The 24,848-nt window shown below is 38.8% G+C and overlaps 1 protein-coding gene across 2 annotated transcripts; it reads left to right on the top strand.

Moving 5' to 3' along the window:
• The first annotated feature begins 982 nt into the window (after positions 1-982).
• On the top strand, positions 983-22,441 carry LOC141792059 (plastin-3-like). Of its 2 annotated transcripts, XM_074672822.1 has the most exons (16): positions 983-1,075; positions 11,032-11,135; positions 11,276-11,427; positions 16,304-16,433; positions 16,543-16,675; positions 17,302-17,386; positions 17,469-17,634; positions 17,738-17,880; positions 18,694-18,789; positions 18,882-19,077; positions 19,555-19,633; positions 19,747-19,864; positions 19,946-20,076; positions 20,322-20,445; positions 21,113-21,237; positions 21,328-22,440. In XM_074672822.1, exons 2-16 carry the CDS (start codon positions 11,075-11,077, stop codon positions 21,458-21,460), a joined length of 1,872 nt encoding a protein of 623 aa, XP_074528923.1. In that variant the 5' UTR covers positions 983-1,075; positions 11,032-11,074; the 3' UTR covers positions 21,461-22,440. The 2 variants fall into 2 exon arrangements, with proteins under 2 accessions (XP_074528923.1, XP_074528925.1); XM_074672824.1 differs by lacking the exon at positions 983-1,075 and having other exon boundaries at positions 11,050-11,135; positions 21,328-22,441.
• The last annotated feature ends 2,407 nt before the right edge of the window (positions 22,442-24,848 follow it).

Below are 24,848 nucleotides of genomic sequence, written 5' to 3'. Positions count from 1 at the left end.
AATAAAAAGTCCAGAGGAAGCTAAATACCCATTTCGATGAGTTTTTATTACAGAATCACAGAAAATAGGATTTCTTGATCCTCGCATATTTTTGAATGTATGCTTTTTTGATAATGACGTCATATTGTCCATACATGTTGGCCGGCATGACGTAGTCTGTAGACTTCAATGGAACTAATCACACCACCATGTGGCTTTACATGGGACAACACTGGACCGGACTAACACTGACGAGTTAGTATGGTGATGCAGCTTTTAAAGCACCTAGCTTTAACCAGGCCCGTTATATTTTTCTTTTTATTTCATTTCACATCGTAAGTTCTCCTAAAAATTGTGGATCAATATATTGAAATTTTAATCAGTTTCTTAAAAATTCAAACTACAGACATTCCATCCGTCATATACTAATAAAAAAAAATTAAAATACCATCTGTTCCAGATAGTTTTGGCGAAGTGAACAAAGGTACATAGACTGATGGATTGACTAATTCTGATAAAGGAGTCCAAGATTTTAAGTGCTGGACATATTAACCCTGAATCGCTATATTTGATCGATAAAGGCGTTATGTTATTTCAGTGAACAAAGACAACCAACAATTAACTTTAATTTATTTAGTTATTTATTTATCTATTCATGTATTTATTATAAACGGAAGGGGGCATGTGTGGCGTCCTAGCGTCATGGGATGCGCGAATGCAATTGAATTTGATTAGAGTAAGTACAAACAGAATATAAAGTAGGCTTAATTAAAAAGGTAAATAATTATAAGCTCATGCAAATATTTCAGCAGTTTCGGCATTTTTTTGTGACTGCAGATTGATTAAGTTTTAAGATAAAGCTGTATATTGAAGGCATAAAAAGGTTTCGTCGTTTAATTAAAGTTGATTAATGTAGAACTTTGTTAGTATTAAAAACAATTCTGCTCTTCAGCACCGTTGATATCGGCGAAGCCCAACGTCTGAGATGACGTCGCCGACGGGGCGAGGCCAAAATTCCAACCGCCGTCTACTTTTGTCTCTACGTGGAGGCAGAGCTGCGAGCTGGACGCTGTCTGGAATTTCAGGCGCACCGACAGTGAGTACTAATTTCCTGGCAACTTCTAGACCAACAACTTCTTACTGCCACGGCTTTGTCAGAGAAACGTTTACTTAAATAACATTCTCGTCCTTGTGTGTTCTTTTTCTGATATCCGTTATGTCCGGTTTTAAGTGGATGCATTGACCGGAGTAAACAGGGATAGTTCCCTGCCCATAAAACTTGCATGTCTGTTGCTAGCCTACTAACGTTAGCTACACCTTCACTGTAGCCTTTTCATCACAGCTGAGGGTGGCTCAGAGAAATGTTTAAGTCTGAAAACAGCCTAGAGTCCTTAAATCTGTGACTGAGTGACCAAAACACAACTGTGGAAAATGTAATTCAGCATTTATGTTAGTTTAGGGGTGTTTTGTGAAAAAAAATGTGCACACGGTTCGTAATTTCATCGAGGTTTTGGGAATTATTCTTCTATGTGATTAAGTTGAAAACGTCGAAGTCAGAAGCAAGTGAGACAGAGCCAGGTTTGCTACTTTAATACACCCCCGCACACCGGAGATGCCACATCGCTGAAGTGTGCACTAATTTCTACATGCTCTCGGCGGATAAATGAGCCATACATGAACACAATGACACACAAACTTCCCCAAAGGGTGTAATTTTAAATGAGAAGCCGCTTAAAATGCTTTACTATTTACTATTTTACCTGAGGCGTTTTTTTTCCTGACACTTTACACAATACGAGCACTTTTTTATTTAATATTTAACTTTGAGTGAAATTGACCGACCCCACCCTCTCTTTCACTCCTTTGAAATAGTTTGACTTATTTGTCAAGGTGGGACTCACTCACTGTCAGTCTTAGCTATTTTTTTCTGAAAATCACACTGCTCTTATGTGCTATTTATTTAAAAGGGTGGTAAGCTGTGAGAGGTTTTGACTCTGAAAGAGGACAGACTGGTAGGTCTGTTCTTGGCTCTCATGTAAAACGGTGGTCTATGTGAGCTTGTTTGCTGCTTTAAGTGATTTAACAGATCTTTCCTGTAGAGACATCTGCTGCGGCAGCACATGTACATCTGGCATCCCGACTGCGGATAATTTTAGGGACAGTGTTGAGAAAAGAAGTACATCGTTTCAGGCTGACCTATATTTCAACTAGCTTAATATTGTGATTAGGAAGATGAATTGTATATAAGCCTCTGTAAGCTTCAGATCAGATGCTGACGTCAGGACTCAAGGGACAAACTATTGAACTTGTGTCAGGAGTAAAAAATGTGCTTTTGCTGTCATTTATTTCAAGAGTACCTGCCATTTCCCTAAATGGCATTGTCAAATTGCCCATGAGTGTGCATGTGTGGTATGTTTGTACTATACTTCACAATGTTAAAAATAAAATTTAAGTCCACTTGTTCATGCTGCAGAGCCTCACATGAGCAGCCAGTGTTTTAAACACAGACATTACCTACCTGATCTTATCTACGTAAAGACAAACCAGGCTGTCAAGAAGGGGGAGGGCGTGCACTTGTTTTGTGTTTTCCCACTTGCAGACTCTCACACCTGTGTAAATGAACAGGTTGCCCCACTTCTTGTCCTGTCAAGGTTTTGAACGTCTTCTTCACCTGTTTGAGGTGAAAGTGGTTAGAGGCACTTTATGCTTTTTTTAAAAACTTTTTTTTGGTACCCTTCGGCTTAAAGATTGAAAATCTTTTGTTTCTGCATTCAGAATAAGTTCAGTAAACGCTTACAAATACTGGTCTGCATGAAACATTCAATTTGAGTAAATAATGAGGTTTAACCCTGCAAATGAAGGATCAGCTCAACAGAATAAGTGAGTTGATGTGTTGAATAGACCATGGTCATATGAATTTATCACTTATCTGATCTAAAAGATTACTAAAAGATTTATCACCGTGTTTTCAGTCAACTTACTTCTTCTTTGGCTCACTTATCATAAAGAAATTCTTCTTGTTGTTTGAAGGTCATGGGGTCAGCTGTGTTTGCGCTGCCCTGCAGTCAGGACGATTTAATTTCTTGCTTCACAGCATCCATGCCTCCTGCGTGACACATTTGTGCCGTGTGATTATCCGGTATTTTAAGGATAATACTTTACTGTGCTTTTGTTGAGTAATGGCAGACCTCTGTAGGTGTGGCTTTGCCCGGCAGATTCAGCAGCATCTCAATAACCTGTCGAACAGCATTCCTGTGTGATGGTTATTTAGGATTCTTGCTGAAACATGGGAAAGGTTAAGCCTCTTTTGAATGGACTGCATCTTTCAATGCAGTGGGTGTTTTTCCTTGTAGGTGAAAGCATTGTAGAGTGCGTTTTAAAGCTCAGGGACAAGGGACCATTTGATTTGAATATTTCCGTGATGATTCATTGTGTGCCCGGCTTCATGAGCTTTTATAACACCCCTGAACCCAGCCCAGGGCGGGATGTTTCGAGCTGCACATGATGTAAGAGGTGTGTAAACTCTATGCACAGTATTTGTTGTCATCACACCTTCCCTGTCCTTACCTGTCAGTGTCTGCGTGCTTATCTTATCCACACAAGCTAAAGAGGAAACAAAGTGTCCGTGCTGCAGACTGTTGGCTGTAAATATGAGTCAGTTTACCTCACATCTGCAGCCGATTGTGACTGAGTGAAAATGCCCACGCTCCTCTGACAGACGTTGTTGGGTGTGTTCATATGAACTTGACCACACTTGGGAAGGGTGCCCAATCTATTTGTGTGCCTCACATTTCTCATGTAACTGTGTGGATGAAACACTGGCGGGTGGGGTGTGTCGCCTCCTAACATTTAACTCAGCCATCTGGGTGCAGCCCTCTGCTCAAGACTGACTCAAAGATCCATCAAAGGCGATTGTAAACAGTGTGAATGAGCTGTTTTGGGCTCAATAATTAAGACTGCTGGTTGGAAAGTAATGCTATGGGAAATTTCTTCTTGGAAAACAACAGCAAGAACACTAAAAAGGGATTCATGTAGGGCTGCAGCTATCGAATATTTTAGTATTCGAGTATTCTACTGAAAATTCCATCGATTAATCGAGTAATCGGATGAATACGTTACGATACGTTTTTGTTAAGTTAAAGAGCAGTTATTTTTCAAATGAAAATTTGTTTCAAGCAAGTGTAAAATCAAGTAACTTAGGGTGATAAATTCCAAGTTCCATGCGATCTGATGAGATATGAGATACAAGCAGCTGATGCAGATCAATACATGCTTTCATATTAGTCTCCAAACTCCAGAAAAGAAGCTAGATTTGTTGCTAGTTGCTATTTTGAAAAAGAGGTAGCTTGAGGGGTCTGAAAACTCTCTAAATATGGTGTCAACTCTATTTGAAATGCCACTCTTTGATCTTTTTTAAAATTAAACGATTCCTCGAGGTGGAGAAAATTACCCGAGTAATTTTTGTAATCGAGTACCTCGAATCATTCGAGGAATCGTTTCAGCTCTAGTAGAAATATTTTGGCTTTAAACTGAATGAGCAAGGTGAGCCCATCAACACAGACGAGCCAGTCTGCAGCAACTAAAAAAGACAACACAACAAACTCACATTCCCACCTAAAACACAATCACCTGACCCAGTTACAATAGTTAAAAATACTCATGAGAAAAAAAAGGTTTGTTGCATTTGAAAAGGTGTATTGCATTATTATGATATATTATTTTATATAAGTGGCTAACTTGGTCTTAAAATAATATTGTCAATAGTTTTGCTTTTTGTTAATAAATGTGGAACAATACATCGACCAGCAAAATTTGTTATTGGCCCAGGCCTGGGTATGCTATCCCAGCCTTGAGGAGTTTGCACTGCACCTCTTTTTCGTTAAATGTCTCGAAAGGAGTCTGGCACCTCCCAGTCCATTAGTGAGACTCTTCTCGATCTTGTTTGGCCTGTAAAAGCTCCAACCTGTTGCTTCCTGGTCTGGCTTAGCTCATTATTTCTGTGTGGTGTTATAGTCAAGTTAAATAAGATCTGATTTGGACACGAGCATCTTTAGGTGGTTTTCGTGCACAACTTCCTCTTCCACTTGATCCCTTTTTTTTTTTTTTTTTAGTTGGGGTCACAGTTCTGGCAACCGGCAAAAATGGGGTTATAGCTACATGCTGCAATCTGCTGCAATCTGCTGCAGATGGGCATGAACTTTAAAAAAAAAAAAAGTTAATGGCCATTCTGATATTCGGACCATCCTTAATATTAATGGCTTAGGGAGATTGTAGGATTTTTTTTGTTGTCTCTGACTTTATTAGAAAAAATGAAATAATTTATGCATTGATTTTTTCAAAACTCTCTCTAACCTCAGTCCCACACTGACATATCAGTAATGTGTTTCGTCTCTGTCAGCGGTATTGATGTGCTTTTTGGTGAACACGAGTCCCTCCATTAAAGAGCTAGCTGCTGTGTTCTCAGTGAAGGAGCTTTCTCCTCTGTCAGGCGCAGCACACACTCCAGCTGTCAAAGACCGCAACTGTCTTTGGAGCTGACACTCTGAACTCATTTTCTACTGTTACGCAGGATTTATTGCCACAGTTGGTTACGCTGGTAACAAACCCTCTATTCTTTTGTACCCCCAGCGATGCGGCTCACATTTGTCCTCTGCCATCTGTGCCCTCGCTCCATGTACTTAACCCTTCTTCTGTTTCTCCTCTCCCTCTGTCGAGGGCGTTACGACGGCTGGTAGGAGACGTAATGTTTGTCGGCCCTCTTTTCAGCCAGGCTGACTTCAGCCGCCACATTTCACATCCTTTTGGAGAAAAGTTAAATTTAGCAACAGTGGCATTGCTATTTTCCTAATGGTTAAGTCAGGGGTTTGTGCTTGGCCTCATTTCTCTGTAAAAAGAAAAACACTCTGTTCTCTGTGAATCATGGAGAAGCATCGAAATGCATCTGTGGGATTAGGTCAAGTCAAGTCACTTTAATGAAAGGCCAGTTTGGTTTGCAGCAGACACGCATTCAGTATCGCATTTGAACAACACAAGACATACATGAGACATACATGAGAAAAAAAAACGTACAAGATGTGAGCAATAAAGGTATAGGAATAAAGTGCATGATGGATAATAATAAAAAGTTGAAGTGTGAATAATGAAAAATAGATGGTGAAAGTATGAATAGCAATAACAATCTAATAAATAATGATGAATAGCTAGAATAGCTCTGCAGCATGCAAGGCCTGAGAGGAGAGAGGTACAAAGGAGTACTAAAATCTGGTTATCCCTCTTACAACAATTTCGCACACCCTGGTCATCATTTGTTTTTAATTAACTTTCTGATTATGACTGTTTTCATTTGATCACCTTGTTTGGTTTGTAAGTGTAGTATCACAGGAAGTGAGTCATATCTCAGTGTCCACATGGCTCCTGTTGAATCATCTGTCATCTGAATACTATTAATAGTCCCATTCATGAAAGAGGATGCACGGATATTGGTTCATTGTTGCCAGAGGGTTTGCGGTGGCCACTGAAACAAGCCTTTGTGAAATCAACACCATTTTGAAAAACGTTACTAATACTTGGGTGGGTTTGAATTTATATCCTAGGCATATTTACACATTTAACAAATATGGGTTGTGGACAAGGTTATAATAGTTAACTAAAACAAAACTAAAACCATCCATCCATCCATTTTCTATACCGCTTATCCTGTTTAGGGTCGCGGGTGGCTGGAGCCTATCCCAGCAATCATTGGGCGAGAGGCAGGGTACACCCTGGACTGGTCGCCAGTCAATCGCAGGGCTCAAAACTAAAATCGAAAACCAAAATTTAAAATACATTGTAGTTAACTCAAACTAATAAAAACTAGAAAAGAAAACAAAATCAATAAGTAAACTAAAACTGTATCTTGTGTTCTCAAAACTAACTGAAACTAAAATTATAGAGAAAATGCCCTTAGTTTTAGTTTCTGATAATGTTAATAGCCTTTAGGATTTAATCCAACACATTTTCCCAACCAATTTTACAACAGTTTAAGGCAGTTGTCAGTGCCGTACAGCACCATCATAGCGACGTACTGGGACTACTTGTTTACTGCACTGACTGGCTGTGGGCGCTGCTGCCACGAAACGTAGTGAAGCAATGAATCAGAGCATAGTAGTTTAATTTCCTGTGAGTCTGACTTTAATTGTTTTTAAGTCTGTCTTTCTTGTTAGAGTCCAAGTTTCTAAAGATTTAAGCTCATATCATATTGTTTTATATAGTTTTTGTTAATATTATTTTTATGTAATTCAGTTTAACATTATTTTTTATATAATTTATGTATATATTTTTTATATTAAGTTTACCGGTATATTATTTTTTTGTGATGAAGGCAGCAGCCAACAGTTCAGTATCAGCATTAACTGAGCAGTGAGCACTATGTTGGACTGGAAAATAAACAGTATTACAAAATATTTATTCTGACCTTTTTGAATTCTGCACCTGTTTAATTGGGTATGAAAAACTAAAACTAAACTGAAACTAAACTAAGACTAAGCCTTGTTGCAAAAATCAAAACTAAATAAAAACTAGAATACCTGCTCTAAAACTAATTAAAACTAAACTGTAATGGGGAATAAAATTCAAAACTAACTAAAACTAAATTATAATGACAAATCCAAAACTATTATAGCCTTGGTTGTGGAAACAAAAATGAGCTCTGCCCAGCTGCTGATGAATACCCTGGAAAAAAATCCTGAAATCAGGAAATGGGAGCATTTTTTTATCTGGAAAATTCAGTGATCCTGAACTACCCACAGCATAAACCTCATCTTTGTTTTCTGAACACTTGTGTTAGAGAGGAATGCCATCATTCCAGTTTAGCCTTGGAAGGAGAGAGGCAGATCATCCTGCCCCTCTCCCTCTGTGAGTGGAGCCTGATCTGCCCAGGCCTCAAGCATTCCTCTGCCACACAGAACGGGAAGGAGCTACTCCAAGGAATTCCTTATGTTCAGTGAATTTTCAGCCTGTTGTTGTGTTTTTTTGAGGTTTTTTTTCCTTCCGTTAAAGAAATGACTCTGAGAGTCGTCTGTACCTCCCTGTATGTGGCTTGAGCCCTTGAACATTTAAGCGTTTATTCTCTGCTGGGTGATGACACTTTTCTTCTGTAATTTCAGAAAAATGATAGACCAAAGTGCTTCAGGGTGACGCAGAGTCAGAGGCAGTCAAATGTGATTACTGGGCTCTGTAACAACAGCCTCCATTACCTGCTATTACAGCTAACTAAGCTAGCTTAAGATTTATGTCAGTGTTAAAAAAACAATGACTAGATTTAAATAAAACTAGACTTTAAAGATAATTTTATCAGTGGGGAGATACTCTGGCAGTATTCTGCCAGAGAGGGTTTTATATATTCATTCAAACACCTGACTGTTGCTGTGACCTTAGGTTCTCTGTCGCTGCATGTGGTGATTGCTACACAATGGAACCAACAGGAAATTACTTTTGATAATGAGAGAGAGACAGCTTGGAAAAGGAAAAGAGCTCAAGAGAGAAACTGAAGATATGATCAGCAGGGGTGGGGATAAGCAGCTCTATTTTAAGAGTTTTTAGACCTGTCAGAACACAGACTTTTGTTCAAGCCGGAGAGGAAAGGTCACTTCTCTGTTGGCGGGAACTAAGGCAGGAAAGTCAAGATGACTGACTTGAGCTTAGGGGGTGGAGATCAAGTCGAGGGGTGTTTTCAAAAGTTGTGAGGTTTCATGGCTGAGAGGAGGATGAATAGCTGAAATGAGGATTCAACATTTTAATCATTTCCTGAATAAAAAGTGGACTTAAGTTCAGTCATCCTTCAAGAAGAAATGTCAACATTTGCTGGTTGCAGTTTCTTTAATGCAAGTCTTTTGTGCTTCTCTCGTTTGGAAGCGTCTTTAGGACAAAAGTTAAATGAAAATGCAAACATGAAAATGCAAAATGGGAAACACATTTTTATTTCAAGAATATAGGCACAGTATTTCAGTTATAGTTAAAATGAAATGTCAAATATCTTGTTATCAATTTTATTTTCCTCTTCAAGACTGTGCTGATTGTGACATTATTCAAACTAAAATAAAAAGGGTGTTTGCATTTTAATTTTCAAGTAATGGTCCACTAAATATGAGACATAATCCAGATGTAATTGCAAAAATGAAAATGTAATAAAGAAATTACATTTTAATTTTCAGTTTCAACAATCACGATGAATGAATGACATAACCCAAATGAAAAGGAAAAGACCATTTGCATTTTTATTTTCAAACCCGCCCACAGACCAACATGAAAATGAAATGGAAATGTGGACTCCTTAGGTGTACAGCATCTTCAACAGCAGATGGCGGTGTGTATGTGCCACCCTGCAATTAACTCAACAAGTACTACAGAAGAGGAATATGAAGGCCCCCACTCTCCAACTGAATCATTAGAATCAGTTCAGTGTGATTTGTTTACCGAACCGCTCAGTATTCTTGAATCGCTCAGCTTTACTAAGATGAAACATGGCCAAATGTTTAGTTCTGCTTGCAATCCTACTGGGGAAAGCTGGTGGGGAATAACAAGTCATAGGAACTATGGACGATAATTTTCCAAAATATTATTGCCGATAAACGATATTATTGTCAATATTATTTTGATTTTTTTTTTCATTTTTTCATTGATGTAATTATGATAAATGGGATAATAGAGTACACCATATCAAAAGCAAGAAACTTTAATTTCTTGAGAGTATTTAACTGTAATTAAAAGGTCAGGATCTTTTAAATAAAATAAATTAAACAAAAAATATAATAAATTTAACAAACAAGAAAGAGAAAAAAAATACAGTGAAAATGAAATGGACTCTCTTTTAGAAAAAAATACATGTCAATGAAAATAATTAATAATAATCAAAAACAATAAAACATAGACCCTGTCTCTAAAGAAAATACGAAACTCCAAAAAAAAACCAACAATAAAAACTATAGCCTAAAAAAAGGGAGTTTATACAGTTCCTGAATTTTTTGTAACATGTACTTTTTCCCAGTCAATCCGTACTGTCTGTGAAACATTTTTAACATTTCTGGCTTTCAACCGTATTGAAAGGCTGCATTTTTTTGGCAATGTAGCTGTCTTTAAGCGCCCACCATTTGGCGCTTTTATTTCTATTTACTTTGCAGACCAAAAGCCTTAGTAAGAGCGGATTGTCAAAGAACAAGGCTCTGCTGCACCTCCCCTTCTTCTTCGTCGCCACTATTTTCAAACAAATGCGACATATCAGCTCGTTGGTGTTCATGAGCTCACACTTTGTTCATTCTGTTAAAAAACAAAATATTCCCACACTGGGACTGTGGCAGGCGGCTTAAGAACTGTATCTTTTGTGCCATCACTCATATTAGCGTGTGTTTCCTCCTTACCCCTCAGGACGCTCGCTTCAGCTCTCTCTGTGTGTACGCGCGAGCAGCCCCGTTGTAAAAGATGCCAAAGGTCGCATTTTTGACAGATGCTCACTCCACTATAAATCCGCTATAGAATCTATGCACCCATCATGCAGCCATCTTCTTATTCAGCCTCTTTGGTCGAACGAGAGGAGGAAAACAAACATGCATGCATGTGTCAGTTTATCAAGGCTGGCTAACTTACCGAGGACGTTTTTATTTATCGTTCGGTTAATCGATTTATTGATTATCGTGACAGGTCTAGGAACTATTGACTGTTGTTTATTGACCGGTACCGATTGCCAGGTACCGGGCATCGGTACCATGTCGTTTCAAAAGTTGAAAGGTACCCAACCCTAATTATGACTCTAAGTGCAACTATATTCTAAAAATGATAATATATTTCCCATATTACATTTTCATTTTCATGTTTGCATTTTCATTTGAATTTTTTCCTAAATATGCTTCCATACTCTAAATGAGGACTGTTTTCTTTTCTTTCTGTTAGTGAGTTAACATTACAAGAGCTCTCTTCAAGCTGATTGAAATAGAACTCAACATTTTCACAACATTTGAATTTTTATTGACTGCTAAACTAGTTGGGATTTCATGGACTTGTTTTTTTTTCTTTTTGCAGTCAAACTTTTCTCTGACTGACCAGATCGGGTCATTCATTGAAAATGTCTGGAAAAATTACAAAAGAAGAGAGGGAGGAGATGGAGATCATGTTTCAGAAAATTGGTGAGTTAAAGCAACGTGACTGTGATTTTGATGAGTAAATGTCAATTAAAAAAAAAAAACTGGTATGTAATTTGAAAATGAAAAAAGAATTCTTTGTAGTACTAGTTTTATCTTCTGTCCTGTGTCTCATGTTTTTGTAGATTTGGACAACAACGGATACATCAGCAAGCATGAGCTCCATGATCTTCTCAAAGACGCTGGCCACCCTCTGCCTGGATACAAGGTCCGAGATATCCTCCAGAAACTCGATCGAAACCACGATAACAGGATCAGCTTTGACGAGTTTTTGTCGGTACGTAAAGCTGAGTTTCAAACAACTCTGACTGTCCAACGTGATCATTTTTTCGCTCTTCTTGGAGAAACTTCTGAGATTTTTTTCTTTCTGGGGCTGCTATGCTGCTGCCTTTTAGCAGCTCTGTGTACTTCAGGGTGGAAAGGCCTCCTCAAACCACACACTCATATTCAGGAATTGCGGAAGTGAGGTCAGCAAAGTGGTGTGAGCGTTAGTATTTGGTTTCAGTAGGAGAAGAATGAGTAGTCATTCACAGGAGCAGTTTCTCACCCAAGACTGAGGGTTGATCTAATGTACTCTAGCTGTGCTTTGTGTTTTTGTACCATAGACTGTATATAGAGATGACAGCTTGGCTCCGCCATTTACCATTGTACGGTTTTGGAGCCTAAATAAACCCGTCACAGGCGCCGCCATAAGTAGCAGTTGTGCAGCCAGAGTCTGCGCAGTAGACACTAGTAGTAGACACTGAGGGATTCTGGGAGAATCTGATAAAAATAAAATATTTTTTTTCTTTCAAGAGTGTAATCACTTCTTGACTCTACCTCCCGATATATTTTACGATCCCACCAAAAGTTACACAAGAACGGTAGCTGTCAACATCATTAAACATGATGTAAAGCCTTGTTTTTAACCTTGTGTAACTGCTGAAAACAAAACTTTTCAAAAAAGGGGAATTAATAAATTGTATGAGAAAATGAAGTTGTCAGTCCCAGTCAGATCTACTGTCAGAAGTTTTAACTGGTTTATTGAACTGTCTCTAATGAATGCTGAAGCCTGTATATGAATCATAAAGGCAAAGCAGACATCATCTGCAAAAAGTCTTTAAGTCTGTAGTTGATTCAGACATGCCTCACCACAGATACTTTGTACAATTTTGACTGACACATTTTTTTATCATGCCAAGCAAAATTCTCTGTGTAGGTTTCAAAGTAAGCAGTGCACTTTAAAATTACAACAAAAAGTAGGAAAGAGAAGATTCCTCTCTTTCAGTAACACACAGGATGGAGCATAGAGAAGTGATTCACTTCTTTCACAAAGGTTAGAGGAAAACAAAACGAAAGTTCTGTATGGTAGCATTTGGTATGATTTCCAAAATCAAAACATGTTGTTTGATATAAGCAGTTTGCTTTTGGCTCCAGCCTCAAGCATTTGTTGCTGTCTTCCTTGTCCATCCACCACCAAACAAAAAAAAATGACAGATTTAACAAATAAGTACTTAAATGCCCAAAATTTACTTTTGAAAAGGAACAAGTCAGCTCAGTCCATCCATTTGCATAATTTCTTTCAGATAATAATTTCCCTCCCATTGTTGAAACTGGTAGCTGTGTTTGTGTGCTGGCGGGAAGGAAAGCCATTGGGTACTTTCCATTAAACTGCTGAGCAGCACTGACCATTGTGTTTGAAAGCTGTGTGCTCCCCCAACAGGCTCTGAAAAAACTTTGCTTTACAAGGTTTGTGCTAAATTCACAAAAAATAAACCAAGGTAAAATGTTTGTGGAGTTAGAAATGATATCCTACATCAGGTCTTAAGCATTGACTGTATAAAGAGTGGACAGTGTGGCTCTGCCATGTACCATTGTACGGTTTTGAAGCCAAAATACCCCCATCACAGGTGCCGCCATTGTGCAGCCAGAGTCTGTGCAGTAGAGGCTATGAGGCTATGAGGCTATGAGGGACTTTGGGGACAAAAATAACAATTTCTTTTTTCTTTTGAGAGTCTGATATTTTCTTGGCTCTCTCTTCCAATATATTTTACAATCCCTGAAAAAATTACACAAGAATGGCAGCTGTCAATCATCGTTAAACTTGATTGACAGCATGAAGCCTTGTTTTAAACCTCTAATAACTAATGAAAAGAAAACTACGGGAGAAAAAAGAGGACCTGATTACAAGGCAGCCAAATAATGTCTTTAAATCACCGACAATGGGATGTGAGAATCGAGGTAAATTAATTTTTTAAAGTTTGACCACAGCTCGTTGGAATGGCCTGGAGATGGATTTTTTTACCTATACTGCAGCCAGCCGAGGCAACCTTACTTTGAGCTGAGCAAGGTGACGTCTATTTTTTTTGCAGTCTGTGGTCTTGAGATATGTAGCTGTAAGCTAAAGCTATAGCTTTATGCAAACTTTCCCATCTGATGTGTTGAGATTTTCTTGTTGTGGTTAAATCTTTTACCTAGAGTAGCCAGAAAAAAAGCCAGCTGGCACAGTGTGTCCTTGTGAGTGAGTGTTAGTGGTAAAGTGTGCTGTGCTGTTTTAAAACAGTCCCAGCACCAGGCTGAATAGCTCATTGTGGTCACAGCAAGCGCCTGTGGGGCTGAGGTCACTGATGAAGCAGCGATTACTCCAGCTTCAGGAAGTATCACACTGATTACCATAGAATACATATTGTAAAGTGGCCCGGCCTCAAGCTGCTCACATGTTGTGTTCCACTGATAAGCTGAAGCTGTGTGGACTCAAACCACAGAGCTCTCTATGCTCACATTAGTAGAGTTTGATTTAATGCTCAGAGATGATTGTTTAATGTTGAGCTGTGTGGACCTGAGGGGGTGTTGTAAAGAGGAGGTTAACAGCTGTAGCCCTGCTGGTTTACTATTACTGTCAATAAACCATAATTATATGCCAGCACTTCGCTTGTGTTAAACCTTGAGTAGCTGTGTATTAAATACACAGTCTCGATTCAAACCACTGCAGTGTAGAGCTGCTTTTGTTAGTCCATCAGGTCTGTGTTTTCTCAATACCCCTCATTATGAGAAACTTCATTTAGAGGCAAGATGTTCAGTGTGCCCTCTGAAACCTTTGTTGGTTTTATGTTTTCATACCAGTGAGGGTAAATTCCTGCAGTACTGCTGTGTCTACACACTGACCTCGTCTGTTCTGGCTGCTGACAGAAGTATGTTAACACATTTAGAAAAATAAACTGGCTTTAAGACAGAATCATTGCTGCAAAGCTTTAACAACCTTAATAATTAATAATAAATAATCATTTGATTTATTTAGAAAGGGTCTGTGTAGATAGAATATTGAACAACACTGTTACCATTTAAACTAGTGTAAGAGTTAGCTCATTGCTAATTTGCTTCCGCAGTCTACATTGTTCTAGACCAGGCATGGGCAAACTACGGCCCCGGGGCCACATGCGGCCCGTTAAACGTTTTAATCCGGCCCGCCGAACTTGGAAAAAATTAAATGAATAAACCTTGTTCATGTCTTATTTTCCCTGCAAGAGGGCAGATCAGACAGCAGCAGACTGTGCCCTGACTGTCTCATTGAAACACATGGGAGTGCGCATATGGGCGCGGATAAGATGGAGTGGATCGTCAGCGATCTGTTACTTATAAAAAGAAAAAGCTCAGGAACATGTCTGTATAAACCTTCAATGTGAGTTATTTGTCTAATTTTTATATAGAGACATTCACATTTAATATCAAAATATCACACAAACAATTTTGACACAATCTTTTATTATTTTTCATTTCTTTATTTTTAAAACCAGGACAGAAAAAACACGTTTTTCTGTTCATCTGTTATTCCGTTTTTCCGTTTTGGTTTTAAAACAGAAAAACAAAAAAACAAGTCAGTTTTTTCGTTTTTTCTTTTGAAATTTTTTTTTGAAACAGAATAACAAAAGAACAAACCATACACAGATTAAAAATCCCATCATAATTCCTTTCTCTCATATTCTAATTTTAATTTCAAAACAAAATCAAAACAGCGAAAAGTAGACCGTTATTTGTCTTCTGAGTTTGATTTGAAAACGAAAAATTGAATAACAAGTTGTTATCCGTTTTTGGATTCTAAAACTGATATGAAATGAACGAATGATACCCTGATAGTTACCAAAGCACTCCATCCATCTGCTCCTGGTCCGGCCCCTTTGTCAAATGTTAGAACCCATTGTGGCCCACGAATCAAAAAGTTTGCCCACCCCTGGTCTAGACACCCCCCTGTTTGAAGGCTGTTTTAAATATAACCCTATTCACCTATTAATGCTGTTTGAACTAGAAGTGAAAATTGAGGACTTTGTTACTGTAAAGCTGTTTTACTGAAAAAAAACTATTGAACAGGTCTACCTTATTAAGTGACCTCATAGATTAATACACTTTATTTCAAAAGATGCGATGCTGATACTAAGTCACATCAGCAGACAATGCCTCTGTGAACAGCAGAAGATGATTCATGTTTACTCCAGTAAATAACAAACAGGTGATTGCCTCTCCTGGTGCCCCCATGTCTGAAGAATCACAGCTGAAGTATACTCTCTGATGCTGCAGTTGGACATTGATTATAAAGGGCTGGATACTCTGATTCCTATCCAGTGGATCAATCCTAAATTTAGGCCCTCGGTTTGTCCTTAAAAGGATAAGTTGTAATGAATGAACCTCATTTTCAATGTTTGACGTAGGGCTGGGTGATTATTGGAAAAATCAAAAATTATGATTTATTGAACCTTCTACCTCATTTTCAGTTAGTTCATGACAATTCCACTCATAACTCAGTTTATTCTGTGATTCTGGAACAAGTTCCTGAAATGAACATGCACAAATAAACAGTGAAGGGATATTTATTGAAGCAATGAAATTGAAAACACAAATCAGGTAGAATGGAAATGTTTTGTGAAGGAATAAAATTAGAGAGAGAATATCATGGGGGGAATGATTTAATTGAGTGACATGGCAGTTTTACGTCAGTTAGAAGCTCTAATTGTCTGATTAGATTATTTTTCAATCAATTGCCCAGCCCTAGTTTGACGTTCAAGTTTCAAACTCTCTGTGAACATTAACGTACTCAGTTTAACTAAATGACAATGTGAAAAATAAGTGACACATGCTTTGTAAATACATTTTGTAAATTAGTCTGTCATGTCTTGTTTCAGATCGTCAACGAACTGAGGGGCAGTAAAATAGAAAAAACTTTCCGCAAGGCCATCAACAGAAAAGAAGGCATCCTGGCTATTGGAGGGATGTCCGAGCAATCGAGTGAAGGCACACAGCACTCCTTCTCTGGTAAATACAGACTTCCACTCTTAGGACAGCTGTACATGCCACACTGTTGTAGTTTTTTGTCATTTTGCATCCCACTGGCATGACTTCTGTTTGTTTTTCGACCTTCCAGAGGAGGAGCGCTTTGCTTTTGTGAACTGGATCAACTCTGCTCTGGAAAGAGACCCTGACTGCAACCATGTCCTGCCCATGGATCCCAACAACAACTCTCTCTTCACATCTGTAGGAGATGGTATAGTCCTCTGGTGAGAGTTCCCCTGTCCGCCTAGAGCCAGCACTGCACCTGCCCTCCTGTCTTGTTCTTACAGAGATGTTATGCGATAAATGTCAAATACCTGCATCTCATGGACATCACTGTTTTGAACAGCTGTGTGAAAACAGCAAATATGAGCCGTGTAGGGGATTATAAAATATTCAGCATTTTGTTTGGTGAAAGCAGGTTACCTTCATTACTGTTGACAAACTGAAGCTTGCTAAACAATTTATGTGCAGCTTAAATATCAACAACAACAAAAATAATGTTTGCTGAAAGCTTCTGTAACAAGCTTTTAGCCTGTTAGAAAGCAGACCTCTGTAAATGATGATGCCTCCCCTTGATCTATTAGATCAAAAGAGTCTGTCAGCATAAAGATTGACTATACTTATGTCTGTAATGCCTTAAATTGCTTAAATTGGTTTTAGTTATTCTTGCACATTTGTCCACATGTTGCCAAGCTGAACTCCAAACCTAAAATGTAGTGATGAACGGCACAAAACTGATTTAGTGGCATACCATGCACTTGTTGGTTATTGTCTCTATCTTAGTGTAAGAAGTCTGTATACTGCTTAAAAAATCTTCTAAATTTTATGTCTGGTTTGTCTCTTTGAACAGCAAAATGATCAACCTGTCAGTTCCAGACACAATTGACGAGAGGACCATCACCAAGAAGAATAAACTCTCAGTCTTTAAAGAGCAGGTCAGTGAAATTCATTGTGTGTTTGAGCTGCTGTTTCTCTGTTTTTACAACTGTTCCGACAGCCAATACTTTGTACATACAGGAGAATCTCAACCTGGCTCTAAATTCAGCTTCTGCCATTGGCTGCCATGTGGTGAACATCGGCGCTTCAGACCTGAGAGAGGGAAAGCCCCACCTGGTGCTCGGCCTGCTGTGGCAGATCATCAAAATCGGCCTGTTTGCTGACATAGAGCTCAGCAGAAATGAAGGTTTGGCTCATACCTGATACATGTTATGTGCAAGACTCTAAGTTTTCCTTTTCCTGTTCTGTTGTCGAGTAGCCTGACTGATCATTACAATCTCCTCGAGCAGCACTGGCAGCACTGCTGAGAGATGGGGAAACCTTGGAGGACCTGATGAAGCTGTCTCCAGAAGAGCTGCTGTTGCGCTGGGCAAACTTTCACCTGGAAAATGCTGGCCAACCCAAGATTAACAACTTTAGCACTGACATCAAGGTGAGCCTAATGACCAATGTATTAGTAATAAACACACAGACACAGATAGAATATGGAACCACACAGGGTACAAGACAAAATCAGAAATTTAAAACTGTTTCAGAGCTTTTTGGCAGATGGGGTGTAGCTTTCAGTCTTGTTACCAGTTTTATAAATGTTTGTTTCCATCCAACAATAAGATCTGACAACAGCGGAGTCTGTCAGTAGTCTGAGCAGGGCAGTGAATGTTTGGGTGACTGACAGAACCAAATGTCCATCGCCAAAAATAGGATTGAATGGGTGGTGTCTCTCTTTGGCAAACATTGGCAAACTGTTATGTATAAATATAGATTTTCACTGTTTGTTATGTCTGGTGAAAAAGTTAAACAGGGCTTTTGTGTTTTCGACAACATGTATTTCAAAAGAGTTGAAAGAAACTGTGCTTGTACCCAGTCTTCAACATTCAAATCTGAGTAATTCGGATTTTTACCTGTGCCCAGCTCAACATCAGACTGTGCTGAGTGCTCCATACCACAGTGTCTGTTTTTATGTTACCGTATTTGATGGCTGTAAAAACTTCTTCACACTTGAGGGCGTTGTCAGGCAACTCCATAAATCACCTCTAGCAGATAGAGGAGTACATTCTGCACCTGTAGCATACACCTGTTTGCTGTGTGTTCTCTCTCTGTGGCTTTAGACTATCTTTCATCAAAGATACACAGTTTCTTTTTAAGTTCATTATTTGATTATTGGTTGTGTCTGTCCCCTGCTGGCTAACTTCTGTTCTGTCAAACAAGGTGAAGTCTCAGTTGTGTTGTTTGTGTCATTTTCCAGGACTCAAAAGCCTATTTCCACCTCCTGAACCAAATCTCTCCAAAAGGCATTGAAGAAGATGAGCCCCGCATAGACATCTGCATGGCTGGTATTAATGTAAGCAATTTGACAGCCAGCACCCACAGATGAGTATCTTAACCACGCAGTAACGGTGTCTCTGATTGGAGCATATGGTCTGTGTTGTTCAGGAGAAAGACGACCTCAAGAGAGCAGAGGCGATGCTGCAGCAGGCTGACAGGCTCGGCTGTCGACAGTTTGTCACTCCAAACGATGTCGTCAGTGCAAATCCTAAACTGAACCTTGCCTTTGTGGCCAATCTGTTCAACAAATATCCAGCGCTGACCAGACCTGAGAACCTGGACATTGACTGGGGATCGGTGGAAGGTGGGTAGGAGAGCAGAAACACACTTGTCAAAAACATTTTGACATTTTTTAGGCAGGTAGGGCCAAACACTCTTGAGCCATGCTCAAAGCAGGACAAAAAGTGGTTCAGAACAAAAAGTGATGAAATATTTTAAATTTTTCAGAGGGGGTAATGTGTTAGGGTAACAGGACTGTGTCAAAATCGTGTGAATTTTAACTACATTGTCTTGTATTTTTTCCCCCTTTCTTTTACCTTTCTTTGAAGAAAATAAATTTTCAGTAGAGTTGGGGTAAGGAGTAACACAAATATGTAACATATAAATAACCTTTTTGAATGATTTAAATGGTTATATTTCATGGTAAAATCTGATTTAAGAAAGTGGGGGCAGGTAACATTTTATTTTTCCAGTGTCTGTTATTTCCTGGGGAAGCACATGGTGCTGATTTGGTGGAATGGTACATATCCCCCTCTCACTCCCATGATCCTCTGCTGTTCAGGTGAGACACGAGAAGAAAGGACATTCAGGAACTGGATGAACTCGCTTGGGGTGAACCCCCATGTTAATCATCTTTTTGGGTAAGTACCACCAGGCAGAAGTTCATCCCACTGCTTTGAATCCTGAGATCTCATGTTCTTTCCACATGTCTTATTTGATGTTGATGATTTCAAAATGCAATCTGGTCTAACAGTGACCTCCAGGATGCCATAATCATCCTCCAGCTCTATGAGCAGATTAAAGTACCAGTCGACTGGGAGAACAAGGTCAACAAGCCGCCTTATCCCAAGCTGGGAGGCTACATGAAGAAGGTAAAGCAGCTCACTGTCGATCCATCAGTCAGGATAGAAAGTTTGTTGCAGCTTTTTTTTAATCTTTTGTTGTGCTTATAGTTGGAGAATTGTAACTACTCAATTCAACTGGGACACCAAACGGGGTTCTCCCTCGTCGGTATCGGAGGGGAAGACCTTAGAGATGGCAACCCTACCCTGACTCTAGCTCTGGTGTGGCAGCTGATGAGAAGGTAAAAAGAACGACAACATCAGGATCTGTCAAACTATTATGAAATCATAAGATTTAAAAAGTGCAGGTATTCACAGACGCTGTGGTCCTTTGATTTCAACCCTAGCCCTTCCTGTCATCCCTGACTCTCACGTCTCTCACGTTTTCTGTCACTTTTCAGCTGTCCTGTCATGTGAAGGAAAAAGTAGCTTAGAAAATACTACTACAAAATGTAAAAACAGCTTTTTGTTTTTTTCTCTCTTCCAGATACACGTTGAATGTTCAGGAGGATCTGGGTGATGGAAGTAAAGTAAATGATAGCATCATTGTAAAATGGGTCAACAAAACATTGGCAGAGGCTGGAAAATCGAGCAAGATTTCAAGCTTTAAGGTTAGCCTTGTTTCCTTATTCCTGGTCTTATCAACTTGACTATACATGTAGAATAATTTGAACAGGAGTAATAAGTCACTTATGAGCTCACATTACTTGATTTTAATTTGTTATTTGTTTAAACCTTACCCCAGGGAATGTGTTGTGAAATTGTGGTCATTGTTCCAGTCCACTGAGTCAACTGAAAAGTTTGTGAAAAGTTTAAAAGTAAATGTTGGCTCTTATTTCATTGCTGCCTTTGCTTTTCTAACAGTAAATAGTAAAATATCTTGTTTTCATATGTATTCAGTAAAGTGCAGCTTTTATACTGTAACATTTTTACTCCATACAAAAGTAAAAGCAAGAAAGAAAAAAATGCAATTGTATTTCTAAATTGAATTATGAATTTGGCTAAACCAATTAGCTTCACAACTTTCCTTGAATTGAACTGTTGTTAGCAAACCTGTACTTCTACCATGTGTATAACTTCACATCACTGCTGAAGCACTACTTTGTATTATGCAAACAAGTCTGCACAGTTGCATCAACAGCCTGTTTGGTTTATTAATCCATTAAAAGGATATTAACTGTAATGTTTGAGACAGTGATGCACATGATTTAGCCTCTTTGTATTGACTGTGAAATACTCTTCTCTGTGTGCGACGTCTTAAATGTGTGTGGTGATCAGGACAAGGTGATCAGCAGCAGTATGGCAGTACTGGAACTGATAGACGCCATTCAGCCAAACTGTATCGACTACGATCTGATAAAAACCGGCAGCCTCTCTGAAGAAGACAAGCTGGAGAATGCCAAGTAAGCTCCTCAGCCACAGAGCAGAAGAAAAAAAGCCTCTCACTGAGATTTTGGTGACTCTGTGCCATTAAACTTCTCGTTCATTTTCAGATATGCCATCTCCATGGCGAGGAAGATTGGAGCTCGAGTCTACGCTCTTCCTGAGGACCTTGTCGAGGTCAAGAGTAAAATGGTGATGACGGTGTTTGCCTGTTTGATGGGTCGGGGAATGAAGCGGTGTTAAGAGACTGTCCGGGACTGTATGGAATTTTGTGACACTTACCAAACTATCCACAAGCCATTAGTGTTTTGACCGAGCAAGAGCTCTCCCAACTGAAGGAATGAAGAGAAAGAATTTTTTGTGTTGTAATGATAAAAAATTACAGGAAAATATGAAGTCAGAATCAGAATTTGCATGTATTGCTGCCTCTTTTGAGGCGTTTACTGAAGAATAATTTGCTGTTCTCTCATTTAGTGTCCAAAGTACAAAAATTTCCAAAGATACGACCCTTGTGTCAAAGGATGACTTGTTATCCATTATGCCCACCTCTTGTTTAATGTATAAGAACGCTGTTTTATAAAGCAAGTATGCATATTTCCAGCTGCAAGGTTGTTTACATATTTTTACTCAGACTGACAAGTAAATTATGTCTTTAATAAGAAACGTACACATTCCTGGAGACCAAACTCAATGAATGAATGAATGCTTGACAGGGTTTCAAAGAAGTCAGAGGAGTGTGATGTTTAGGTGGAGCACAGGTTGAAAACACCAAAACAGCCTCTCTCATTTAATCAAGTACAAGCATGTCTTAATAACTGGCACTATAAACTTATACATATCGCTATACAGAAGCCATACAGTCAATTTATAGTAATGACCTGCCTAATGAGCTGTCTGTATCCATGTATCTGTCATTTGTTTTTGTTTTTCTGGATTATTTCATGACCTAAATGCTGTTTGGGGGATTGTCTGGATGTGTACGGGGCTTCTGTCTGTTACGTTGGATAAAGAGCAGGCGAACTGGACTCTCCTGGCTTCTGCTGTGCCTTCTTCTTCTCATCTCAGAGACGACTTGTACCAGTGCTTTGAGGTGTTTTCTATTGTATTCAACGTTACCAAATATGAACAGTTACTTCATTCCAGGTAGTTAAATGATATCCAGTGACAACGGCCAAATTGTATTTGGTGTCGTGTTCATGCCTACTCTAAAGTGCTTTACATGTAACAATAAATATGACTTTGAAAGCTAACTGTGTGTGTCTTACCTTTTCTTTTTTTTTTTTTTTGCTAAAGATTTTTTAGTTTCTGCAAATTAAACTGACTTAAAGCAGAGCTTAACAGTAGCAAATTAAGCATTATAAGTATGGAAGGTTTGGATATGCAAAGATAGAATTTTGAAGCTGTAGATTGATCTCTGAGACACTTTAAAGACCTACCTCTTGTAGATCAGGTATCTTCAGTGTAACAGCAAATTTAAACTACTCTGTGTGTGTGTATACGTACACGTTTGTCTAGCAATTGATAGATGCAACATTAACTCGCTGGATCATGTTAACATTGCTGCTAGTGGTAATGATTTTTAATGACTACCACTAGCGGCAGAGCTTCTCACCCATAAGCACTAAATAAATAAGTCTCTAGTGTCCCTCCAGTGTTTGTCTCATCTTTTACAACTTCATTCAGTGCTGTGCCAAAACCATGTAAGGCAGCAGGAAACCTGAGAGTCACTAGTTGAAGGGACTTTAACTTAATGATAAAAATGACAATAATACATTTTATTTATAAAAGTGCTTTTCTGAACACTCAAAGACGCTTTACAATGGATAAAAAAAGCATATAAAACAACACACAATAATAAAACATGAATGAAAAGAAGCCGAGCAGAAAAATACAGTGCATTCAAAAGACAATCAAACATTAAAGCTTTTTTTTAAAAAAGGTGGGTTTTGGTTAGTATTTTAAAGTTGGGGAGGTTGGGACAGATACGGATATGAAGTGGTAAAGCGATCCAGATAGTGGGGGCGGCGAAAGAAAAAGCTCGGTCCCCCCAGGTTTGGTGCTTGGTGGCAGGCGGTAGAGGAGATGGGCTTCAGCGGATCGGAGGTTACAGGGAGGTGTGTAGTGGTGGAGCAGGTTGTTGATGTAGGAAGGAGCCTGGTTATAGAGGGCTTTGTAGGTCAGGAGGAGGATTTTGAAATGAACTTGAATTTGTGCTTCTAAGGCTATGTCCACAGGAAGCCGGGTATCTGGGAAACTGTATATGATTTTATTGGTTTAGGCCTCCCATCCATACCAAACCACAGCTTGATGTCACTAAAAACATGTATTTCTTAAAACTTGGGCAAAGTGAAGATTTTGGAAAACTGTGGTTTCGTGGTTTCATAGAAACAGAGTTTTTGGTTACCAGATGTCACAGCTGCACTGCAAAAAACTGAAATCTTATCAAGTGTTTTTGTCTTTTTTTAAGTAAAAAATGTCTTATTATACTCGATATGAGCACTTTCAACTTATCAATCCAGAAAAATGACTTGTTTCAAGTTTTCAGAGTACAAAAATGAAGTTTTAATTGCTTGTAAACAGTAAAAAAAAATCTGCCAATGGAACAAGAAAAAATTGCTTAAAAATTTCCTCGAGACTAGAACAATGTCTTAATACAAGTAACTTTTCTCTTGTTCCATTGGCAGATTTTTTTTACTGGTTACGAGCAATTCAGACCTCATTTTTGTCCTTAAATAACTTTAAACAAGACATTTTTCTGGCTTGGTCAAGTGAATTTGGCTCATATTGAGTCTAAAAAGGAATTTTCTACTGAAAATAAGACAAAAACACTTGATAAGATTTCAGTTTTTGCAGTGTGAATAATGGGGGTTCTTGCTGATTGGCTTTCACAGGGTTTCACGTCTGCAAAACACTGTCAAGTGTGTGTGACCATAGACTGTCACAGGAAGTCATGGCCAGTTAGTGAAGATCACACCAAAGTCTAGTGACACTATACAAAAAGGAAAACATGTTACTGTTCGGTTTTGTCTTAAAATTTAAATTTTGCCACAGCTGGTACAGACCAACTGTGCTGGAGCCTGACAGAAACCAACATAATGTCATTATGACCCAAAACTTGCCACTTTTTTCTGCCATCTTCTTCTTCTTTTCTTATCTCTGTTTCCATTTTACGACCCCAATGTTTCTGTGTTCTTCCTTCTTTCTCATTGTAAACTGTGAAACACTGCGAAACATTGTGGATCATAAACGGCACCTCATAAAGTATACGGCATAAATTTAGTGCTGTTTGTGTTTCCTCCCTGTATTGCTCTTGTGGTAGGACTGCTGTGCTTGTAAAGTATATAAATCAGTAAAAGTTAAGCAGACAGACATGACATAAAAAAAGAAGTGATATCGAAGGTGGATTTGTGGTTTTGTGTTTGCACATCTTTATACTCGAACATGACTTGTGTTGGCCCAAGCGATCGCAACAGTGCCTCTAATCTGTCACATGAACAGCCATTTTTTTTCTTCACAATCCATCAACTGTTTTGTACAACAACAGGGAAATTCCCCAATGTTGCCTCAGATTGTCGTTCACAGTTCACTTAACTGAATCCTAGAGTCCTCTAGGATTCAGCCCCTTGTGTCT

This window comes from Halichoeres trimaculatus, unplaced genomic scaffold, assembly GCF_033239565.1.
Source record: "Halichoeres trimaculatus isolate MK-OKI-2021-1 unplaced genomic scaffold, fHalTri1.1 fHalTri1_scaffold_6, whole genome shotgun sequence".
NCBI lineage: Eukaryota > Metazoa > Chordata > Actinopteri > Labriformes > Labridae > Halichoeres > Halichoeres trimaculatus.
Note: the sequence above shows the minus strand (reverse complement) of the source record. Positions and strands in the feature narration are given on the sequence as shown.

Coding starts and splice junctions, on each gene's coding strand:
- LOC141792059 (XM_074672824.1), top strand. CDS start 11,075: ATGTCTGGAAAAATTACAAAAGAAGAGAGGGAGGAGATGGAGATCATG. Junction 16,676..17,301: donor GGAGATGGTATAGTCCTCTG/GTGAGAGTTCCC, acceptor CTCTTTGAACAG/CAAAATGATCAACCTGTCAG. Junction 18,790..18,881: donor TCTGCATGGCTGGTATTAAT/GTAAGCAATTTG, acceptor TGTGTTGTTCAG/GAGAAAGACGACCTCAAGAG.